The sequence below is a fragment of the Bacillus rossius genome, chromosome 1 (assembly GCF_032445375.1).
Source record: "Bacillus rossius redtenbacheri isolate Brsri chromosome 1, Brsri_v3, whole genome shotgun sequence".
In the NCBI taxonomy this organism is placed as follows: Eukaryota; Metazoa; Arthropoda; class Insecta; order Phasmatodea; family Bacillidae; genus Bacillus; species Bacillus rossius.
The window spans coordinates 348233801-348260246 of NC_086330.1; the positions used below are offsets into that span (position 1 = coordinate 348233801).

A 26446-nucleotide genomic window follows, 5' to 3' on the forward strand; every position below is an offset into this window, starting at 1 on the left:
TTCTGTTCAAGAAAAATTTGGCATCATGCTTGGAAATATTGGTGAAACACAATTAGTTATCTGGTGTGCAAGCCGACAGCATTCAGCGTGAATTACATCTTCTTCTAGAGTCAGAAGAAGTGATTGGATGCATGACTGCATTTGAAAAACATTCTCGCCTCGATCATCATTGGATGAAGTTGTTCAGTTCACACAATGTTTCAAGCCAAGTAGTTGATTTTGTTAAATTTCTACTGATAATTTCTCATGGAAATACTAGTTTAGAGAGAGGATTTTCAGTTAATGGTGACTGATTGAAAATCAAAAAGAACACAGCCTTGTGGCGTTAAGACATGTGCACAATGCAGTTACCTTAGCAGGTGGGGTTGAGCATGTAAAAATAGCAAAATCAATGATGCAGTTTGTTAGGAATTCCCATGCAAAATACCTTAAGGCTCTGCAGACACAGCAAGAGCTGGACAAAATTGAACATGATAAACACCAAACCAAAAAGTGACAAGTAAAAGAACTAGAATTGTTGGAAACAAAAAATTTGAAACTGGTAGAAGATATGAAGAAGGAAGTTGATGCCATCAATGCAAAAATAGACTTTATAAAAAAAATTGAAATGTTAATTTAGTGTGTGTTTTTTATGTACATAATTTTTTGAACTTTCAATTTTTGAGGGTGTTAAATAATAAAGTGTCAAGTTGAAGAATTTTTTTGTGTTGTGTGATATGCTACAAAAAATGCAAGTACCAGCAGCTTGAATAGGTATGTACCTAGGCCTGAATAAATCTCAACTTTTGCTTTAAATTGTAATTAATATTGGAATTTTAACTAGGCCTACACTGTGCATTTGTTTCTCTTTTTAATTTTCTTTGTTAGAAATAAATATTTAGCATGATTTGTCTGCATGTATGTGTTGTTTACAACGGGCCTTATTTTTAAATTAATTATGCCGATGATTTTGACTGGTCAAAAAAACCTGGAAAAGTCAGGGAATTTTTTAAGCAGAATTGAGTGGCCACCCTGGTAACTTATTTGAAGGTTAGATCACAACTGCAATCACCTATATTTATTCGTAACACTGTACTAACCTAAGTTAGTATACTGTACTTGTGGGGAAAACATTTTACCTCACTTCAGCACTATAACTTTATTTGATAAATATATCATTTACATTACTTTTCTGGCCAAATTCAAGGCAGGCTGTCCAAATGTGTTATTCTGGATTTTATTTTTTTAAGTCTGTCGTATACTAAAGCTAATTTCTCGTTATATTTTCGATACTGCACGCACCCAGGCACTAATGGAAATGGCACCACTGCCGTTATAAGGGAGGGGGAGTGAGATAATTCACGTATGTCGACAGTTGCATGCATGACACGCATCAAATTACAACTTTAAAAAAAATTTCAGTAAAATTCTTTTTTTACCCACTCTCCAAACGTTATATGTTTCTTATGGAATGGATAGGAATTAATTGCAGTGCTCTGCTTATCTCTGCATTCTTAATTTGCTTCACATATTCTAAGTGTATGTGTGTTTCTTAAGTTTAATTTGCTAACTGAGCCTTAAATTTACATTAGCAGAAATTTTCATACCTAAAAATTGAGATATTTGACCACAACTGTATGAAATTAGAACTTCAAAGTCATATGTTGATGGCCCTTTAACTTTTAAGTTTTCAAGGTCATTTCAGGAAATATTTTGATTTTAATATAATTAGTAAGCACTTCTTATTTCACTAAATGTTTTTCACCAAATGTTTTTGTGGTTCCCACAGGAAATTATTTTTTCCTGCCTGGAAATTTCCCAAACAAAAAATTGATTCCTACATAGCTCTAATTCTATTTCTTCTGCACACAATACTTTCCAAAGAGTAAAATTAAAAGTTTTCCTTGCGTTAATGATTTTTTAGTGAATATCTTTTATATTAAATATATTTAATACGTACATGTCACTATTAACTGTTTCATTTATATGTCTGAAAACATTTGAGGTAAACATTTTCATTCACTTGACATAGGTAGTTATGAGCAAAAAATTGCTACTGATTTTCTGCTTGAAGAGTATTGTCTGTTAAAAATAATATAGTTTACGAATTTCAATTTTTACTGTAACTAAAAGAAAAAAGCAACTTGATCACACTTGGCTTATTAAAGATGATGTTCTGCCTTTCTGCTTTCATCTAAATAAAAGTGGACAATATGTCATTGTGTGAGTTCATTTTATTTTTGTAGAAGGTTTTATGAATGTGTTCTATTGATTTTTTTTTTTTTCACTCTTCATACAATACATATAGTGTGAGAAAGATAAAGAAATCAATAAGTTTGTGAATACACTTGGAAATGTAAGGATGCAACTATGCTGATGCAACTATTCAACTTTACAGGAAACGGTGCCTACAGAAAGTGCAGCACATACTCCTGCTGATGGCTCTTCCCAAACAAATGTAAGTTTTATTAGTTTATGTATTTTATTTATTTATGTATTTTTACGTCTCATTGGTCATTGTCAATGAGGTGATTGGATCGGACATACACTAAGAATATAAAGGAAATCAGCCTGTAGTTATGAACCATTCCACCATTCGCATGGAGCACTCTTGGCAAACCATGGAAAACCAAAATCAGAATGAAGTGTCCAGGATCCGAATCCAGGCCCTTGCTATTGCTAGTCCAACTTTTTTACTTTTGCACAACTTGGTGACAATTTTAAGTTTATAATTGATGTTATGTACAGTAGCATGTTTATAATATTTTTTTTGAGAAAATTTGATGTACATGAGTTATTTTTTGTTATTTTTTTTATAGCCTGATTATTTCTTCAAAAAATATTGAGAAAGTGCATTTTCGTGGTGCATTGGCCTTGTAAATAGAGCTTTTCTTTAATTAATCATAAACTAAACAATATTTACAGAGCTTTTGTGGAAATGAATAGAAATTAGGGATGGGAAAACCGATTCCCAATTTCATCGATACCTACAGATTCTACTTAAATAATCGAGAATCGAGAATCGATGATAAAAGTCGATTCCCGCATGTAGCAAAAAAAATCATTTCACAACATTGCAAATCTGTCAGATACAATTATTTAATGACTCTTTGAGTGGGGTTATGACTGACTAGACGCATATATAACAGTCATATTTCCCCAAATAAACAATATCTAAAACTTGGGTCGATGTTATACACAAGTCAAAGTACAAAAATTATTTATTAAAAAATTATCACTGCATATTAGAAGGGGCCTGTTCTTTTCGCGATCGCGATTAAACGACGATAAATGCGAAATCACCGTAAAATACAGTTTTTACGCAAAATCGCCACAAAACAGCATTTTTCCACGAAATTTAGTATTAAAAAGCGAAATCACAATGTTTTAACGGGAAATTTAAATACTGGGTAAAAGACTTTGTCACTGGTAAAAAAACACCGCAACATGGCCGCCACTGAACATTAATCATAAATGCACTAAAGCAAACAAAAGCTTACACACGCTCACGTTATAATGTTAAACCCAAAAATATACTGTAAAAATACGCAAAACTACGGCGTTTATTTTCCTTTCCGGCATAATGTTTGGATAGATAAGACAAACAGGCGAAGTTTTAAAGTCCACGCACAACGCTCGGGGCACTGACGTCAGCTTGGAACAGCGACACCAAATAAATACAAAAGCAAGCAGATGATTGGACGAACAGTGTTTGGAACAGCCTTACGTGAGTGGCCATACCACGTCAGCCGGGGGCGCTGGCATATAGTTGGAACAGCGTCGTAGTATCAAGCAGATTATCGGGCGAACCATGCTACTTCGTCACCCAGCCGTACGGGGCAGCACAAGCATTTTAAATCGCGCCAAAAAGCGAAAAAATGTAAACAAACATTCATTTTCAAATGGTGTGGGATGATGATTAGTTGGTCAGTGTTTTATAGATTTTGTAGGGTCGTTACCACAACGCCGAAATAACAACGAATGAATTTGTGTTTCTTAAATGTAACTTAACGCCGAAAGACCACAATCAAGTACAACACTTTCATTTGCTAGTTCTCTAGTTGTTGCTTAATTTTGTTACTGTTTCATTTCACAAATTTTTTAGTTAATTTGTACCCTTCTCTAAGTTAGGCAAGTTGTATGAACAAAAATAATTTATACTGCTCAAGGAAAGCTTAAAAAATTTTTTTATAGTTTATTCCGTATTACAAAACAAATTTTAGATTAGTTTGACCCCTTTGACATATGAGCCATTAACTTCTAATGATGTAAACATTTATATGAGTTAATGTTAATAACTTAGTTGTGTACTCAAATTTGATAAATATGAATTTATGATGTATGCTACATCATACGTATATGTATTGAAAGCTGAAAAAAAAAAATTTTGCAAATAGAATTTGAATTATTTAATATTAAGTTAACTAGGTGAGTATCGAGAATCGAAGGATTTTTTAAGGAATCGATAATCGGGTATCGGTATCGAAAATTTTGGAATTGTCCTATTCCTAATAGAAATACGTATTTGGTTATGTTTCACCTCTTATAAAAAAAAATTTAGTTCTGTGTAATTTTTTCTTGGGAAATAAAATAATACAAAACATGTATAGGTTCACCACACTAGTAAACTGATCAGATTCTTTTAGAAAAATTTATGTGTGTTTTTGCAGAGTATATTGCATTGTTATTTATAATGCAAGATTTTCAAATGAAAAATTTAGGATTATAAAATATCCTTAGAGTAAAATAAAATTCTAAACATTACCCTCTTTTATCGCATAATCGTCGCCCCTATATTTTTGGCCGTCAAAATTGGGATAAAAAAACTTCTCGCTTAAAGGTCGAATTATGTTTTTAGTCCCGCTATTAGATGCTAAGTGCTTTGTGTAGGTGTCTTTTCCATATAAAATGATGTATTTTAAAGTAGAAATCTAGTATTTATTCGGACATTACCACTTACTTATTTAATTAACGGAAATACGAAGTTGTCTGACATGTAAATTTTCTTTTAAAGACGTTTTTAAACGTTATTTCCTTTATTTGATCGTCTGCGTCGTCGTGGTGTACCACTTATGAACATGTAGCCAGCGCTAGTAGGCATCATTCATGTTTGGTTATGTTGCTTCCCGTATAGAGTGTGCGCATGTAGTCGAATATTGATATCTCGCCGATTGCATGCAGCGCGCGCTCTCTGTCGAGTGCTGAGTTAACTACATTTGAAGGCCCGCATTTTTTCGTGGTAAATCTGTACCATGGCAATAGTTACGCGTTAGTTCATGTCGCAGATTCAAGTGTCCTGAGTTCGCGTTACAGTTTGGGTTTTCTATATAAAGTTGAAGAAAGGTTTTTGTTTAATGAATTATTAATATAAATGGTTTGGCGTGCTTTTGTATACTCCACTTTTTTTTTTTTTTTTTTTAATGTACTTTCCATGAACGGGTTTTTTTATGAATAACTGTACCTAACAGAAAAAATTTTTTTCCCACATAATCGTCGCACCCCTACTGTTTGAACTTGATTTTAGAATAAAATGTGTGACGATTATGTCAGAACATTTTCTTGATTTAGACCACATAACACTTGTGATTTGTTAATCGTCTTGGTGAATGCAAGTCGAATCGGAAATTGAATTTGTTTAAATTCAAAGGGATTATCGGTTGGGATCATTGGAGTCCTCGGAATGAGAACTTCCTCACCTTTGAATTTTCCTTTGAGTATCATCTCGTGAATCACATTGATCATCAGTTTTCTTATCACCTAACGCATTCCATTGCATAGTTTTGGTTGGTTTAGATTTCGAAGCATGATGACTACCGAGCCAACCTTCAGTTGTAAATTGTGCGGTGGTAAGCCAGGCATATCCAAGGAGTATAAAAATTCAGTTGGATGGTTGGTGACCACATCTTCGTTTGTTACACAGTCAATAGATTTGAATGAATGCAGAGTACCAACGAATTTATTCTGAATTATAAAGTTTAAGTCATCCACATCTTTGTTCTTAGCCGCCAAAATTGCTCGCTCACTCAACCATTTGTTATTTTTGTGGTTAGCAATGATGTTTGGAAACACTTTGTTGATGAGCTCGTCTTTTGATGAGACAAAATTGAAATTGCAAAAATTTGGAGGAAATGAAATCAATCCGCTCTTGAGTTTGAGAAGCACAAAGTCGGGCCATACTAACGTGACGCTCTTCTCTTGCTTTTTCTCGTTCTTCTTAGTGGATTGATTCACAATGTTCCAAAGCCTAATTGCATTACGGCTTTGTTAGGAAAGGATAGATAGATAGTCTTTTTCGCGGCATTGTTAATAATAATACTCGCCAATAAGATTTATTAACAACACTCAAACAAAACAAACAAATCTACCTGTAACCATTGTATGCATTTTCAAGACAAATCATAGACAACATGAAACAAAAAAATTACACTTTCGCGACTGACAGGTGGCGGCACTGGAATGTTAAGAGTGTTTCTCATACATTCTGTGTTGTCAATCTTTTTTATTATTTTGTTGTAGTCCTGTAGCGTTAATGTGATTGGGTAACTCATTTTAATTAATTTTAACCCTTTCACTGCTACAGACGAATATATTCGTACGTAAATTGTGTCCTGTGTGTGCTAAGGACGAATATATCCGTCCTATCTAAATAGCATTGCCTGTGCGAAGGACGACTATATTCGTCTCGCTACTTTCGCTTTCACTGCTACAGACATATAAGTACGTCTATAAACCAACACTATCTAGTGGCCGTTTCTGTAACTTATGTAGTGTTTATCGATCTTCGTGGCCTGCATTCGAGGTTTGAGAGTATAGATCCTGTAACTGTTTTCTTTCCCAACAAGAGTGTGTACGTGTCGCATCGCGTGTGTTTGCTCGAGAGAACAGTAGTCGATTGTGTCATGTTTGTACTTTACAACTCGGACAGTTATTTTTTTTTTTGTTCACTCATAGATAGCACTTATATTACTATTTTTTTCGAGCTCGGGAAATATTTTCACACCTTATTGTGTATGTCTTGTTTGGTCGCAGAAATAATGAAACTCGCGCTGTTTTGAATTCTTTAGGAGTAAACTGAAGGCCTACTTGTTATTCATAGTTGTTTCAGTTGATCATGTTTTTGGTTCTTTGAAGAGGATCGTATTTTTATTGGTTCTGTATAAACGGTATGTGAAATTTTGATTTAGTTCTTTGTAGTATTTACCCATGGCACGAAAAATATACACAAATGAGGAACTGCTAGCAATGCTTGCAGATAGTGATGGCGACGATGTGAGTAGCATTTCAAGCAGGGACGATGGCTGGGAATCTGATAAATCACAACCAGGACCTTCCACGTTGACGTCACGATCACCAGCGAAGCAAAGATTCCCTAGTTCACAGTCAGAATGTGAAACGAGCGATGAAGAGCAGGAATACGAACCAACAGCAAAAAAAAATAAGACCAGAAGAAATAGCTTGGACACAGGGTGAATTTGTGCCTCATATTCATTATTTTGAAGAAAAAAGTTCTGGTAATCAAACTTGTTTGACTGAAGCTGAAAACGTTAGTGATTTTTTTTACCATTTTTTTTCAAAATCAGTTATGGAGCATATTGCTACAGAAACTAATAGATACTTTGATTTCATTGTTGAAAGCACCTCTCCATCTGAGCATTCCCGCCTCAGTAAATGGGCAAAGACCAACTGGGAGGAAATGTACACATTTTTAGCTGTCTGCATGCTTATGCCAAGAACAAAAAAAATCAGCATAAACGAGTATTGGTCCCGAGATGCTCTTCTAAAAACACCAGCTTTCCCAGAAATCATGTCCCGAGACCGTTTTCTTTTATTGTTGAGAATGTTGCATTTTTCTGACAACAAAGTTCCTGTGAATGGTGATAGGCTATGTAAAATTCGCACACTTGTTGACAGTCTCAGGGAGACCTTCAGATCTGCAATGAATCCATTTGCCAACTTGTGTATTGACGAGAGTCTCCTGCTCTTCAAGGGAAGATTATCTTTCAAGCAATACATTCCCTCAAAAAGAAGTCATTTTGGTATAAAAATATTTGTATTGTGTGATTGTGACACTGGTTTTGTGCTAGATTTTATAATCTACACTGGTGCTGTGTCTGACATTGAAGAGGCAGGATTGAACCTAGGAAAATCTGGCAATGTTGTGGCAACATTACTGAAACCATACCTGCAAAAAGGACACACTGTTTATCTTGATAATTGGTACTCAAGTCCTACCCTTTTTGAATGGCTACATAGGAATGGTACAAATGCATGTGGCACAGTCAGAAAAACAAGGAAGCAAATGCCCAAAATGGATGAAAAGCTGAAGAAAGGAGAAGCTACTTTCAGGTCGTCTGAACAATTATTAGCGCTAAAGTGGTGTGATCGACGAGAGGTTCACATGTTGACAACATGCCATAGTGCCGATATGATGGAGATTTCGCGCAAAAATGGAGAAAAGGTAATGAAACCAAAGTGCATCGTGGACTACAACGAAAACATGGGAGCAGTTGATAGTTCTGACATGATCATCACCTGTATCGAGAGTGTACGAAAATCTGTAAAATGGTACAAGAAGGTTTTCTTTCACCTCCTAGACATTGCAGTACTGAATTCTTATATTCTGTACAAAACAGTGACTGGAAAAAATGTAACAATAGCCCAATTTCAGCTTGCTCTCATAAGAGAAATTCTCGAAAAACATTCAAAAAAGAGAAAAACTGTTCAAAGTGGCAGGCGATCAAACAAAGAACATCCAACCAGACTTGTCGGAAGACATTTCCCATCAGTATTAGAGATGACGTCTAAGAAAAATCCAACAAGGAAATGTATAGTATGCACAAAGAACAAGAAACGTAAGGAAACTCGCTACTGCTGCAAGACCTGTGATACTTCACTATGTATTGGGCCTTGCTTTGAGATATACCACACAAAAGCAAACTTTTGAAGATTTGTGGTTTATTTTATGTACATATACCTCAATATAAAAGATAACATAAGAACACAAAAAGTTTAAAAAAAAAATTTAAAAATTATAAATTTAAAAATAAAAAAAAACTTTAATTGAAAATAATAAAATTCCAAAAATAAAAATTATATATAAAAATTTTAACTTCGCCAGTGCGATCAAACAGAAGGATCTGAATTTTATGATTTCATAAAAAATTTGTTCAGCACAGAGGGTGCAACACCTACAAACACAGCTTAGCAACAACATAGTGAGCTCCTACCCTCGTCAATAGCAGTGAAAGGGTTAATGATAAAAGTAAAAAACAATTAATCACAAATTGGGTAAAAACAATTAATCCCAAACATGGTGACTACACACAGTTTAGAGCTTTAATTTTTCTTACTCTCTCTACTTTATTTGTTAGAATAGCTTCGCAGCTATTGCTTGACGGACATAGAGAAAATAACTTTCACAGTTTGTATGTCTGTAACTTTGTATGTCTATGGCCAACCTAACTGACATGAGCTGTTAATTGCTGAATATGGCGGGGTTCCAAACCTAATTTTTTTTAAAATTTATTTTCTTTGAATTTTATCAATATTTTAATAGTTAATCTGCTAATCGGGGTGGAGACGAATCCAACAAATTAGAGATCATTAAAATCGGTCCAGCCGTTCTTGAGTTATAATGTTATAAATGGTGTAACTAACCCAACTTTATTATTTTTATATATTTGTTTCTTACTGGGCATGTTTTCTAAAAGGATGATCCTTAAAGTAGTTTACCATCTTAATGAGTGGTTGGTATAGGTATACATATTACAAATACTGTGATACAGTGAATTAGGCTATTTGGGTACGGTTTGCTATATTAAAAATACTTTGGCAAATGTGGACTGTTGATTAGGTTTGGTTAGCTATAGTAAAAATACTGTAAAATCATAATGAATTTAACTACCATTTAAAATGTACCTAGTTAACTTAACCCAACCAACCATCGGAGTTGCTTGGCTCCTGGGTGGTAGCCACGTCGAAGGCGAAGATATCACTGACTTTTGGTCGATGCTGCAGTCGCCATCATCAGGAAGCAGTTATCTATAGTACGGTTACTCACAGTAATTCACACAATTTCACAATACTTTTAATGTACCTATCCTAACCACTTGTTAAAATGGTAAGCTATTTTAAATATCACAATGTTCTTTTAGAGAATTGTCAGGAAGTGAAGAAAGTATTTTAGAACTTTTTTTTGCTGGAAAAGAGGCTTTTTCTTCAAAATTACCAAAAATTAAGTAGTACAGAATACATAGGGTACAGAATATAAATGTTAAAGGAGTAAAAAAAAATTATGAACATTTTATAATGAATTTTAAAACTAACGTGAATATGTTACACAGAATTTTTGCATCACGTTTATGTTTTACTACCGACTTTTTGCATGGCTTTTGGTCCATTTTGTTCATTGTTTTCTTGGCTATCTACTTATTGGAGATAATACTTAGCATTAATAAAATTGAAATTATTATTTTAATTAGGGTTAATCAATATAAACCTAATGAACATTCATTAGGCAGTAGAAAATGAATTTAACTCAAAGTTTTTATTTTGTTGACATTCCCTAAGAAAACGTTTTAACAAAATCAAAAATGTATCTTCTGAATGTTTTTGGTATTTATTGCACCACCAAATATGTGCACAACTCTACAAAATAAAAATATATTCAGTTTATTCAGTCGCGGCCGTGTGTCCTAAGCGGACGGACGTGTTTAGTGCGAGCTCCGCGTAATTATATCTAATCTTTGTTGTTCTTTACTAAGTGGAACGAGATAATCAGTATTAATTCCTTACTACTCAGTCAGTCGGATTTTGAGGGATTTTCTCTATCCTATAGTGATGCAACGAATGAAATAACTAATTGTGAATTAGACCATATAGATAACTTTAACATGTTCCGGTCTCCGACAAAAAAAAACTAATGTGAATACTGCGCCAAATCAGTTTCAAACTGAGAGTGTAAATACGACTAATCTTAATGCTCTGAAAGTAACACTTATCCCAGAAGAGGACGCGACTTCAAACAAGCCTTCTAGAACGTCATCATCCCAAAAGGTTTCAACTGCATCTGGTAATGTAGTCATGTCACCTGTTTCCATGGAAATGAGCAAACTTATTGAATTATATGATCTTGTTAAATCTATGAATACTAAAATTGACGACCTTAAAAATGAAAACCAGGTATTAAAAACTTTACTGGACGACTCCAGAAATGAGATTGTGAAGTTAAGTGAAGAAGTGTTCAAGATCAAAAATGAAAAAAATCCTCAAACTGAGCCAAATAAAACCAATAAAACTTATAGTCAAGTTACAGAACAAAAGAAAATTGAACAGAAAAAGAAAGTTGAAACATCTGTCGCCGCGCCGGTTGAACGTGCGGCTGACCTCGTTACCAGTCAGCACTTTTCCCCGTGTTGCAAGCAACGCTGATGCAAGCAACTTAGTAAGCACTTCTCCTATCAAGCGGACTACTGATGAGCAAGGTTTTACCACCGTGCATTATTCAGGTAAGAACAAATCCAACGGTAGCCACGTAAACCAGCCTGAGTCTGACAACAAAAAGAAATCAAAAATACAAGTTGGGATGAGGAACATCTCATCTCTTAAAACAGTTTCAAAACCAGCTTTCAAAAAAACAAAAGCATTATTTGTAACCCGTTTTGACCCATCAGTTGAAGAAAAAGAAGTTGTTTATTATATAACCAGTGATCTTAATCTATCACAACTGAAAGTCGTTAAACTACGATCCAAATATGACACCTATGCATCTTTCCATGTATCAGTATTAGAAGAAGACTTTGACATGATACACAATACAGTTTTCTGGCCGAGCGGTTGCCTTATCAGCCCATTTTATGGTAAGCTATTCCCAGATCAAATATTCAAGAAAGCTGATAAAAACATCAATAACCATGAAATAATCAACTCTGCATTAAATTCTTCTGTCCAAGATCACATTCCGGTGCCTGGAGGAGCACACTGAAACCTGTGTTGCGCATACTGGACTTGTGTGAGTGGGAAATTCTTTACCAAAATGTGAGAGGACTGAGAACTAAATCAATAGAATTTTATAATAATTTAGCTATTAATAATTTTGACATTATTTGCTTAACTGAAACTTGGTTTAATAATAATTGTATTGACTCGCATTACTTTGACGATAGATATTTGATTTTTAGAAATGATAGAAACGCAAAATTAACATACAAAAATACAGGTGGTGGGGTTTTAATTGCTATCAACAAGCAAAAATTCAATTCTGCTTTCTCGATTAAAATAACTAAGCATCATGAAATTGAATCTATTTGGGTTAAGGTCAAAACATCACATACCAACTTCTTAATACTTGGCAATATTTATATTCCTCCCGATACTTCTACGGCAACCTACCAGTCCTACTTTGAAGATCTCGAAGAAAAATTTGCAAATTGTTTAGATAACGTTATTATACTGGGTGATTTCAATGTGCCTGGTATACATTGGCTAAATTCTCAGTCTGATAGTATAAATTATAGAGGCTTATCAGCCAAAGCTATGGCTATATGCAATTTCACAACAGGTTTAGGCTTGTCTCAATTCAATTATACTCAGCAGCCCATCCATCTTTTAGATCTTTGTTTCTCTAATTTACAATATTGTTTGGTCAGCAAATCATTAAATCCTCTTGTTACGGAAGATATTTATCATCCTGCTATCATAATTAATATCAAAATGGATATATTAACAAGGGATGTTAATACTACGTCTTCTTATCTGGACTACAAAAAAGGTGATTATTAAAGTCTATTTATGGCAATTAAAGAACATGACTGGTCTACACTGTACAAATCTGATAATGTTAATCTAATGGTTGATTTTCTCACTACTACTTTGATTAACTACATCAAGAACTACATCCCGAATAAAATAAATAAAAAATCCAGTTACCCACATTGGTATTCCAAACAACTTATAGAAACATTAAAATCCAAAAAACATTTCCATAAGTTATATAAAAGAAATATGAACCCCTATTATTATGATTTATTTTCTCAATATCGTAGAGAGGCCAAAAGTCTCATTTCTCGGGACAAAAATTTTTGGCTACAAAATCTTAACAATAAAGTTAAAAAAAATCCAAAAAAATTTTGGCGCTATGTAAAAATTATGAAAGAAGGATACAGACAGAAATTATCTCCTAAAATCAATGATAACGTTACCAATGACCCAGTACTTATTGCTAACAGTTTTGCACATCATTTTTCTAGTATTTATGTAACTCCTACAAATAATTTAAATTACTCAATTTCTGAAAACAGTAAGTGCTCTATTCCTATGACTACCATATCTGAGAGCCTTGTACTTTGGGGAATTAAATCATTGAAATCCACTATGTCAACTGGGCCTGATGGTATTCCAAATTTTATTATAAAAGGATGTGCTGTTATTCTGGCCCCTATACTTAACTTTATTTTCAATTCTAGTATAAATAGCGGAATTTACCCCAAAAAATGGAAAATTGCAAAGGTAATACCTGTACATAAGAAAAAGAGTAAACTTAATGTTGCAAACTACAGACCGATATCACTTTTAAATGGATTTGCTAAAGTATTTGACAAAATTATATGTAAGGATCTTGAATTCAATCTTAAAAATAGACTCTCCGACTGTCAACATGGGTTTAGAAAGGGGAAATCTCCTACTACTAATTTAATTAGTTTTGTTAACCCAATCTATTCAGAAGTAATAACGCGGGGTCAAGTTGACGCATGTTACTTTGACTTAGCCAAGGCTTTTGACACTGTTAATCACTGTATTTTACTAACAAAATTATCAAATATAGGATTAAGCGATAAATATCTAAAGTGGTTCAATAGCTATTTATTAGATAGAATCTTTTATGTTTCAATTAATAATATTAAATCTGATCTACATATAGTTAGTTCTGGTGTACCCCAGGGTGGAACATTAACCCCTCTTCTATTTAACATTTTTATAGATGACATTACCAAAGTATTACAATTCTCTAATTGCCTACTTTTTGCTGATGATCTTAAGATTTACCGAAAAATTTCTCTTCATCTAGACTGTAAACTTCTTCAAAATGACATCTCATCAGTTTTCGATTGGTGTAAAAGAAATCTTGTTGACCTTAATTATGAGAAAACTACATCTATAACCTTCTCCAGAAAACATCATATCATTGCTTCTGATTATAAACTTGGTAATCATGTTATCTTGAAGTCAGTTTGTGTTAGAGATTTAGGTGTCTTACTTGATAATAAATTGTACTTTCATAACCATATTGAATCTCTTAGATCGCAATGTAATAGATTGTTAGCGTTGATTAAATATATTATTTCAATGCCACTAATTTAGATTCTATTGTTAGTTATTTAGCTTTAGTAAGATCCAAGATTGAGTATGCCTCCGTGGTCTGGAACAATATCACAAAAACAGATAGTGACAAACTAGATAAATTAATCAATATCATTAATCAAAAGACCAACATTACCAACAATTCTAATAGTCTATCCTCTCTCAGATCTTTAGCTCTAAGAAGAGAGCTATTAGATGCCCTTTTTATCTATAACTGTTATACCAGTAAAACAAAATGCAATTATATTCTAGATAATACTGGGATTAAAGTACCTACCTATAACAGTCGACAGACACCTTTATTATGCTCCTTAGGCAAATCAAATGATATATTATACAGAATTATATCAAATTTTAATAAACATGGATGCTATGTCTCTCTATCAAAAAATAATTTAAATATAAAACAATTTTTCTTATCTTAATTTAATTTGAATATGTTTAAGGTTAATGATGCTACCATATTTAATTTTTTTTATTTATAATCAGGTTCTGGATTATCATTACTGTTGTTATAGAATTATGAAACTTGTTCTTGTTTATCTGTTAGTTGCTTGCTGTATTGTCTTGTGTATGTGTTATTATAGTATTGTCCTCAATGTTATTCATTTTGTTTCATGTATTTGTTTTGTTTATGTATTTTTTTATGTTTATCGTGCCTACCACCCATGGCCTTATGCCGTTGGTAGGCATGTAACAAATTGATAATAAATAAATAAATAAAATATTTCAACCCTACAGAAGAAACAGCTTGTGTCAATTTGGAAGTATATGTTAGTTATATCTTAAAATTACAAAGGCCTAGACTTGATTTTTTCACTGGTCAACATGTTAAATTTATCTTTTGTTATAGCAAATAACATGTGGTATATTATAGTTCTGTTTTATCCATGCAGAATGTTGTGGGAGATGCGATAGCAACAACAAATGGAACGGAAGAGATGCTTTTTACATCAGTTCTGAAGAAAGAGCACCAAAGTGTAAGTTTTAGAGTCATGGTGTAGTTTACCATAGTTCAAGATAATATATTAATGTTTTACTTTATCTCATTTTTGAAGTAGTAGTGGTGTTAGGAGGCTTGCAGAAATGATTTATATGTCACCTATTATTGAAAGTAGAAGTCATAATTATATCTGAGAATCTGAATTTTCTTACCCAAAATTCACTTCAAAAGTTATTCCTTCAGTTGTTATTTTACTACTCAACAAAATCATGCTTTATCAAGCAATAGTAAAAATGACATTCATATACAGACACACAACATTTCTGCAGTTTAAAATTCTGGCTGGTACAATAACTCATTTTCTGATATCAATTCCTGATATCCTGAGACAGGGCTGCCAGATTCTCTAATTGTAATTCAGATTTTGAAATCACTAGAAGTTTTTTTTTTTTTTTTTTTAAATTTTGTCAATACTGCATTTTTTAATTTGTAAAGGAAAAATACCTTTCAGAACCTTCTATTGTCAGATAGTGTATGTTTTTATTGGCCAACTCTTATTAAGTCTGTTATGATTATATATTAATATAAGAAGATGTAATGTCATTTGTAAAAATTTACATATTTACTAAAGAGAATACCATATTTTTATTGGATGCTTGCTGCATTTTGAACAGTGTAATTCATTTCATTACTTAGCTATTGTATTGTAAGTACATTACATTGAAATTGAAGCAATCATGTAACTATAAAACATATGTTGAGATAAGGATGATTAAAGAAGAGGAGGCCAGTATTGTAATACATTAATCAAAAACTTATTGTAATATGTGTATTTGTTATCTGCTAATTTTGGCTTTTTTTTTTTTTTTCATCTTTCTTTGTTTTTCAGGTTTTCTCTATGAAATACAGTGTAAAGTAGCAATGGCGTATGTCCAATGTAATGATTTAAATGAATCTTCCGTGTTGAAAGAATCATCCAGATATCTTCAAAATTTTATTTGAAGTCTATTTTAGAATAAACATCTTCATTGTGGTGCAGTTTTTGTTTTATTGCCAGCTTACACAATATCAGAAAAATTAATTGAGTACATTTATTGGGGAAATTATTTTATTGACATTATATCCTTACTGTTTGTGAAGAAGGGTGACCATTCTTAAAAGTAGAGCTTTGCCAATGCAAATTGGTAGAAACCAATTGTGCCGATATCTAATTGAATCGGCAGAAATGCAGATTCACAATTTTTGGCCTTATTACTGAACAATGAAAGAGCCCTAACCTAAAAATCCACCAGTACCCTTCTCTCTTTTCCTACCAATACATACTTTGAAATTGCATAATTTTGTAGCTAAGTGTGCCAGCTGTACATATTAAACATAAACATCGTGTTTAAATAACGTTCTTGAATATAATACATTGTAAATAAATATATCACCAGCACGGTAAAGTTAGATAAGAATAAACAAAAACTTGATTTATTTAAAGCTTGACGGCCACTACAAACAATGGAAAATACCAACTGCTTGAACTGAAAAGAAATGTTCGTAATATTGTGACAAAGACATTTTAAAATTAACTTATGTCAAGCTTTTAAAATTGAATTGAAAATAATAACTAAGTAGTATATAGTTTCATATAATGTAAATTGCCTTTACTGTTTCCTGTACAAAGTGACCACATGAAACTCATTTCAGTATAAATGTTTGGTAAAGTGAATTTTTGCTGACGCACGCATTAAATTGCATTGTAATTCCCATTATTGAATTGTAAACATGTACAAATTTTCACAGTCTTGCACATTTTCAATTCTTTTTTTTTTTTACTTTGTATTTTGTGAATCAAAATATTTCATAGGTACATATTATTAAAGTCTTATTTTAAATAATTACATACTAAATAAAAATTTTAAGTCTCCATTAGTAAATTCGTGTTTAATTAAGCAACTAATGGGACATCAACAAACAAATTAAAATAACGCAAAAAAATAATAGTTTCAAAAAGTGAGGTTAATTTCTGTTTATAAACTGAAAACTGAGAATATATTTTTTGTGACTAGACTAAATACAATTATGGAGTTGCGAATATCCGTTTTAGAGAAGTTAAATGCAAATTATTGATTTCTGTACTACAGAAACTATGACTTTCTGGTGCAAAGTGTATGTGTACCTGCTACTAGCATTCTATCTGAGTCTTTTCAATGCATGTATTTTTTATGGCACTAAAAGACATTCATTGAAAAATTAATTATATGTTCTTGATAAAAAACTAGGAATTCTGTAATTTCTGCTAGTTTAGTTAATTGTTCTCTATAGTTAGCCAATGTATGGCTGTGTAAATTGTGTTGAATTATTAATTTATTGTAAAATGTTTAATGACAGGGAACTTTAGTCAAGCACTCACTTGTTTTTGCATTTATATTACTGCAGGTTTACAAAAAAGAAATCCCATTCAGTTCTTACTAGGTTATCTTTCTTTTTAATTAACATTTGTTTATGCAAACTAAAATAAGTGTGCTTTTGCATTGCATGCTTTTCTTAGAATGATACATTTTGGGTGATATAGTAAATTTATAAAAACATTTTAACCAAAATGTGTTTTCGCCTGTATCAAATCAGTAAATCGGCACAGCTCTATTTAAAAGTTAGTTGATATATTTATTTGTAGGAATTTTTTTGTAAAACTGTTCTGACACGATGTTTGTTGTAAGAAAGTCAATGTCAAATGGTAACGAAATTAAAAAGTCCTTAATTTCATTCCAGCTGTAACTAAAAATTCCCTAGTTTTCTGCCAGAGGTCCTTAAAACACCCATAATTCTATCTACGTAGTGAGTGGCAGCCCTGCTGATACCATCACCGATAATGATACTACAACCAACATTCACAATAATTACTGGGCATAGTATATGAGGAAATAATTTAAAAATAATTTTTCATAAAGCTTTGGAAGATTGTCATAATTTTTTTATGAAATCTCAGTTCCAAGCAAGATCTTTAAAGACATTGTGCAACACTTGTTTATCAGGTAAACTTCATGTTTGTTTACTTGTTACCTGGCCAGCTTTCTTGCTCTGCTCAGCCCAGTGTGCTGCTGGTAGAATACATAAGGTTATCAGCTTTTTAACCAAACAAGTTTTAAAAAATCATAGTTGTACACTTTTATTTATTTATTTTTTTCCCCCAATATCGCCCATGCCTTTTCTGATGCCTGTATTCTTGCAGGGAGCTGAAAATTGTCTGATATCCAATACCAAATGTTGGTATCGGAACAGCCCTATTTAAATCCACATCCCGAGACAGATTGTTCTCTTTGTGCCTTAGATAGGCCATACCTTTAAACATCGAAAATGTTTGGTAATATTTGTTCTGCAGGATAGTTCCAGTAACCAGAGTGAACGGCCCGTCAAGAGCCTGGACCAAGCCGCGCGGGAGTACGAGGAGGCGAGGTCCGTGAAGCGCAAGTACGACCAGGTGATGGTCGTCACAGGGGAAGAGGACGAGGCAAATGTGCTGCAGGTACTGCTCAAGTCATGCATGGACTTGTGTTTTGTGGACTAGACTTTTTTGAATTTATTTGCTGTCGCAGGCCTGCCGGATTCCACAGATTTTATCCATTTTCACGGATTTCAGGCCCTCAAGCCGGATTCCTGGATTTTACTAAATCATCACAGATTTTACAAATGCAATTTCTGTCATACCTACACATACGTCATCATTCGTAAAAAAAAAATATTGTAAAGGGCAGAGAAACACAGTATAGTTATTTTGTTTGCGTGCATTTATAAACAAAACTCTACCATGGGCAACAAGGCATAATATGGCAACTACTTTGAATAAGACGCAGAACTCTAGCGGGGAAGTACGTAATAATGGTCGACTGCATGTGATTTCTGTTGAGCACCGCTGTAATTGATTGTAGTCGAAGGTGATTTGAAATACAAAAGTCAATTATTCCTTTATCTATGATTATTGCCTTTATTTCAGAACTTTTCTTTATATTTTATTGTTGTTTCAAATAATTTCTAAGACTTGGCGATATAAATTTGAATTAAATATTCGCAGCCCTTGTTATGATGAACAAAAAACGTAAGGCATCACCAGGTCGAGCTCCATTTAAGCAGAAGTATAAACGAGATCAGGATAACCAACTAGGATGAATTAAGCCAAGGAGCAGCGATTGCCAGGCAGAGTGCACTGTGTGGAATTCAATGCTTAATATTGTCAGTGGGGGGCTTAAGGACCTGCGACATCACAGCATTAGAGAATGCCACAAAAGAAATCAAAGGGGCATAAAACAGAGTATGTCGCTGTCCATTTTTTTAGTGGAATTTTTCAGCAACATAAAGGAAGGTTTGTGAAGCGGAGACCAAAGAGCTTTATCGCCTTCTGCCACTACATGATCATATTCTTCAAAACATTGATGTTTTTGACTTAGCCAAGAAAGAGTGTGAAGAAATGCTGAACATGAAAAATCTGTCCGTCACTTTCCCGAATATCATTTATTATAATGAACTTGATTCCTTGAATACTGAATATTTTTATTGGAATTCTTTTAATTTTTTAGGTATTCCTAGAATTTTTGTAATTTTGTCTGTTAGTTTTTTAGTATTGTTAATTTTTGATGGTTCCCAGGAATTCACTTTCAAAATTATTTCACTAGTTATATCTAAAACTGTTTAAAAATGAGTTTAATTATTTTAAATGGTATAATTGAATTTTAAAAAAATCATTTAATATGATGATTAGATTCAAATGTAAATACTTCTTACAGTTACGCAATTAACCTTTAAGCAATTTCTGTTGGGCTACATTCCATTGCTTTGTTTGCAGATAAACTGCAAGCTGTTTGCGTTCAGCAAAGTGAACAGCACGTGGACGGAGCACGGCAGGGGCACACTGCGACTGAACGATAAGGAAGACGAGAACGGCGTGCAGTCGCGAGTTGTGGTCAGGATGACCGGCAGCTTAAGAGTTCTGCTCAACACCAAGGTCAGTAACATGTTGTTTGGGTCTCAGATCCAATTGAGTCTTGGATGCATTTTTTTTTAATCTGCAGAGGAGACCTTGGTATAATATTTATGAAGAAACCAAAAATTAAAAATTGTTCTATTGTTGGATTGGTTTCAAAATATGCTGATTGCAATTCCAATTTTGATTCTCATAGTTGAAATTTATTGGTTCTAAAATATAATATTGCATATGTTATGTTTACAAAATTTGCTGTATTTTTATAACCTGTCGAAATGTATTTGGTGAATTAACTTAAAAAAAGGACCAAACTTTTCTTTAATATAATTGAAATACAGTGGAACCTCATTATTACGAGTATGGGATACTACGAGACCTCCGAAGATACAAGAGTTTTGTAAGGCACCGTCAGTTTGACTACGTAAATCATACTTAATTTGTCTGGTAATTACGAGTGTTTCTTTGTTGGCCCTTCCGTAGGTACGAGTGATTTAAATGACATTTTTAAAAAAAGTTTAAGCAGTTAACACAAAGACTGCTAAAAGAATGACGAGGATGGAAGTGGCAGGATTGGTAAAAAGCAACGTGCCTTGTCTCATTCCGCTACTTTTCTTTAGCATTGGGAAGGGAGAAGAAGATTGGCCGTGGGCTGGATTGTGGTGACTAACGACATTCTCTCTCTCTCTCTATCTCTCTCTCTCTCTGTGTGTGTGTGTGTGTGTGTGTGTGTGTTAGGTAACCTATTATTATTTTGTTGTTATTATATTTTACCTGTAGTATTAAAATTCTATAAAAATATATTTCAAGATTCTGAAATAGTTTTTAAATTGGTTCTCTAGGTATTTGTAAACATGCTGCTTTGAACTTTCATCTCTATCATCCATGAGTCATCTATTAGTAGAGGCAAGATTTTATGGTTTTATTTTAGGGAAATTTTGTTTTTTAAACAGGAGATGTGTGTGTTATTGTTTTTATTTTATACATTGTCTTTATTAGAGGTGGGACGATACCACACTTTCGATACTCGATTCTGTATTGTTTTTTCAGTTCGATACTTTGATATGAATTCATCATTATATACGCACGCACGCACGCACGCACGCACACACACACACACACACACATACACATACACACACACACACACACACACAAATATATAATAAAACCACCAGAAATGTAAAATACAGTCCATAATCAAGCAAAGCATTAGAAAAAGTGGCCTTACAAAATGTTTGAAATCCTTTCTTGGAGGGGGCTGAAAAGTCACCAAGCCAAAATTAGAAATAAAAAAATTAGGCTATTGTAAAAAGAAAATCAGAAATTTTTGCTTGTTTGTTTCATTTTATAAACAACTTTATGCAACAGAACAATTTTCAATAAAATTTTAACTTGAGAAACGTAAAATACAAAATATCCGATCGTAAGAAAACAATAACAAACGAGTATATTCAGTTCAAAGATTAATGAATGCACAAAATATGAGATCCGTGCCTTGGTAAAGCGCGTGCACCATTTTCATAATCATTGCTAGTTTGCGCCACTAGTCTCGCTTGGTGCTGGCCATAGATGCTACTAGCGAAGTGCACAGTCTTCTTGATACTATCCATATCTATGGTGCGATAAAGTTATTTTCTTACGTTTGCAAAGGTAAACAATGAACGTTTTTCAAAATAAAAGCATTAATTAAAACGTAATTTATCAGGAGGAAAATATGTAATAAAAAAATTTGTGAATTTTAGGACTTTTCCGCTTCTTAAAAACGTATTAAACGGGAAATTAATGTTTTTATAAGTGTATGTCCTGGGAAAGTAAACCATTGCAAATATAGTACTTTCGGCGGGACCAAAATTAATCGGCGTATGACACGGGAAAATGTATGAAATGGGAATGTATCGTCGAGGTTCTACTGTAGTTGTATTTTGTACGATGGCGACTCAAAACTTAATTCAATACAAATGAACAAGCATTCCGGTATCGAAAAAATGTATCGAACTTACAGTTTCGATACTCGATACTTTGCGATACCTTCAAGTATCGAAGGTATCGAGGTATCGAAGTATTGAAAATCCCATCACTAGTCTTTATTCATTCAATATAAGTGTATTATTTCAACAAATATGAAAATGAGATATTTTTAAATACTTATTGCACTTATTTCTTATATAGTAAAATCATTAGTAATAAGCATGTCTAGAACGTAACTACTCAGACAAATAAAACTAAATCAGAAATTTGTATGAGAAACATGTGCCATTATTAATGTAAAAACGTGTTACTACTGTAAGACATGTAAGATCAAACAATATATTAATTTTCTTCCTATCCATTTAGGTTATACGTTTTGGTACAGAATTTGTGCTAGATAAATTAGGTACATTGAATGAATTTACCACTATAAAATATGAAATTTTTGCAATTTGAGTTGAGTTTTGTCAATTTGATGATTGACTTAATGTTTTTAGTGTGATTTTGTGCTAAATGGTGTATTAACTTACATTTCTGTGTTATATGTTGCATTGGCATACTTTGCTGTGTTTTTTCAGTTTTATCGCAATTCACCATATAATTTTGCCCCTACCTGTTAGGTATTCACCGTGTTGTCTTGTATTGTGCAGGTTTGGACGGGTATGACAGTTGAGCGAGCAAGTCAGAAGAGTGTGCGGTTGACTGCGCAGGACAGCGACGGACAGATCAAAGTTTTCTTGGTTATGGTGAGTCTTAAGTGTAATAATGCACACAAAAATTATTATTCCCATGTGATTTGGATAACAAGATTAGGTAAAATTGAGAATACAGTTATAATAACAGTATAAAAATACATAAAATACACTATTAAGTCATTGCAAAGTGTAAATTAAATTAACTTCTATTTAAATATTTGTTATTGTAAACAACTTGAACTATAGTCTAATAATTGTAATTTACAATGGGTAAGTTTTTGTTGCGGAAAACAAGCATTATTAAGCCTGCCCCACACGACACCCATTTCCTTAGCAGTTTTCATGTAATTTTTATGCTAGCGCGCCTGCTCCCGTGTGGGTAACATTTCAGCACCCTTCCAAGGGGTCTGGCTCTGGGTATAAAAGTTTTCATAACCGAAGTCTTAGCCAAAACCGTAATAGAATGTGTTCTATTTTTCTGCTATACCCACGAGCTGGAGCCGTCAAGATGGCGGACCCACGTGTTGCAATATAACCCCGTATATAGTCTGTATTGTCAACATTAAGGGACGTAACAAATGTAATGGTATGCCAAATGAAACTTTATAATAGTAAAACTACTATGGAATATATTTGTTAAGCTGAAATTGCCACAGAAAGAAGTAATCGGAAATTTTAAAATACGTTATAAAAATACGTTGCATTATATATTACCCATTATCTCCTATCACATTCGTAGAAGTTGCGGTAGCGTAGTGGCGAAGGGCACGATGGCAACGGTAGAAGGGTGATTTTGAATGTGGTTCGAATCCTCATCAGTCCAATTGTTTTTTAGTTTTTTTTAAATAACAGATAATTAAATTGTACATACTGTGCTTTCTGCAAATATAAATTATTAGAATTAATTTATGATATAATATTATTAACTACATTTAGGTGTCTCAGTCCATTGATTTTATTCATAGTACTACGTACCTAGATTTATTTTTACTTTTTAAAAAGTAAAGTAAAATCACATGTTCACAAATAATTTAAACCAAAAGTTAATTTTATAATTAAAACGCCAACGTTTATTAAGAAACAAGTGTCCATAAATTAATAATGAATAAACTGATACTTCATAGTGACACACCTGTGAGGGTAAAAAAAAAAACATGCAAAATGTTTTTCTTCACCTAAGATTTAAATTTATTACGCGGTATGTGCGTGTTTATTTGTCTCACTGGGTTACAAAAATATTAGTTACAATTCCTCTAATTATGTAGTTAAATATATAAGTAATCAATAAATCTTATATATAACATATATGAATCGGTAGCATTTTTTTACTATTACAATGAAATTAGCTTGATTAACTGTATAATTAAATTAATAATTGAATTTAAACCGTACATAAACTACATTTAGTAAACCCAATGTCCCTTGTATCATTTAAATTTATATATTTTTAGATTTTGAAATTAACCTACAACTTAAAAATATATTTGTAATTCCAAAATTAAATGAAATTAACCTACAACTTAAAAATATATTTGTAATTCCAAAATTGCTCTTAATTTGTTTTTAAATACTAAACCAATTTTGTTATTTATTTGCAAATGAAAAATATAAGATAAAATATCAAATAATATTTCCGCAAGTTACATAATTTTTAACACAAACAGGTGTAACTTTCACTTTTTTTTCAGTATTTTGATAAGTTGACTTCAACAGGTTTATCCTCCCCTGGTATGTTTGCTTTGGTCGGCAACTGCGTTGGCTGGTTTTCTGTTAGCATTCTAGGTATCGTGTGTATGGAGTTAAGAAATCTTTCTGCGGTTCTGCTATACAAATTTTTATGAAAATTTTTATACCCATGGGTATAACAGAAGTTATAGCAGAAAATGGGCTTCGTGTGGGGTGGGCTTTATCGACTATCACATAAGGTTGCATCAAGAAATTACCGTTTAACAATGTAAACATGCTGCTTTATTTTGTTCACTTGAGTTTATAGAAAAATGTATCCACACTTCACTTTTTTTCTCCCTACTCGCTATCTAACTATAATTATATAAAAATGACAAAAAACCAATTCTAGCACATGTTATTTTATTTATGTTGACTGAATATATAAAATTATAAATACTTTTTCACTTTTCACGTCACATACAAATAACACAACAACGGATAATGTTACCAAAGACGCCTATAACGAGTTGGTAAAATGCAGTGATAAACTCTAGAAGGTATCGGGACTACGATTTTGAACCACTACTACGACTCGAAAAGATCGATTGTCATAGAATCCACTGCAACTGTTCGTGGTATTTTGATTGCGTGCCATCTATTTTACGTCTCTGGCTATAGGTAATGAACAAGGCCACTAAAGAAACAAAAGACGAAACGTAAATAAACGTGTAGGAAAAATGTATTTTTTATTGTTGGAGGCAATGAGATTTATTAAACTTAACGAAATATCTGTAATTATGATATGACGGAGTTAGATGAATTTTGTAATATATACAAATATTACGGTATTTCGTCCTAAAATGTGTAACAAAATATTACACGGTAAAAACCTACTTAATTACGCCGGGACGTAAATAATCGGCAAAGTAATCGTTAAGATAATCGCCGATTACGATTAATCGGTAAGTACCCATAATCGCCGATTACGATTCATCGGTATCCGCATCGGTGAACCACTAGTATTTTTAATGTAATAAAATTTTAATTTTATTTTTAACTTGTTTCCTTTTCTCTTTTTTGCCTTCTTCTTACAAGTATTACTTTTTTCTTTCTTTTAATGAAATGGTACTCGCCTGTACAAAATCATAACTGACAAATTTTCGGAAAAAAATATACATCTAGCAGATTTCGGCTTTCTGTTTTTTTGTAATCAAAATCAGATGCATCATTAAGAAATTTTTCTTTATGTAATACACATGTTTTATTAAGTATTAGCCTTATAATTCTTTATTAAATCACTCTGAGTTAAATTTTTTGATTTTGGTACATAGTAAAATTTACATCCCATGTAATTCTGTTACTGTCCACATTATGAAAGTCAGGAAAAATCAGGGGAGGATTCATGGAAATTCCCCAGAGATAGTAATTGAGGGGAAAATGTAATCCAGAAGGGAAAGTTTTTTGTTATTAAGTTTTAGTGCCTTATCATACACACTATAAAATGGTGTAAGCAAGGTTCTGTTTTAAATAAAGAAAGTGGAGATATGGGGATGGTGGATGCTAGATATTCTTTATTTGTTTCTGAAAATTGTAGTATAGATGAATGATTTGTAAAAAGATTTGTTCAGGGAAATTTCATTGCAGGTTTTCGTTGTTATTAAGCTTGCTAAGAAGATATTTGTATGCCTCCATAAAAATTGTGGAAACAGTGAGCTGGTGATGGTTTCGCATATCGTCGGTCTAATTAGCAAACCTCGTAACTCCCTGAAGACAAATTTTACAAGAGAAGCAAAAAACTGAATAACTTTTTTGTTTGTACTTAATATATGTTTAATTCATCACATAAAAGTTAAAGACCCCCTGACGTTTGTC

At 32.8% G+C, this 26446-nt stretch overlaps 1 protein-coding gene across 2 annotated transcripts in view; it reads left to right on the forward strand.

Annotated features, from left to right (window-relative positions):
• The window catches only part of LOC134528198 (ran-binding protein 3), a 54758-nt gene that overhangs the window by 23565 nt on the left and 4747 nt on the right, over nt 1-26446 (forward strand). For both annotated transcript variants that reach the window (XM_063361589.1, XM_063361590.1), the window contains exons 7-11: nt 2378-2437; nt 15234-15317; nt 18648-18791; nt 20106-20264; nt 22862-22957. In XM_063361589.1, the coding sequence (XP_063217659.1) occupies nt 2378-2437; nt 15234-15317; nt 18648-18791; nt 20106-20264; nt 22862-22957 (543 nt within the window). The remainder of the gene's footprint in view (nt 1-2377; nt 2438-15233; nt 15318-18647; nt 18792-20105; nt 20265-22861; nt 22958-26446) is intronic.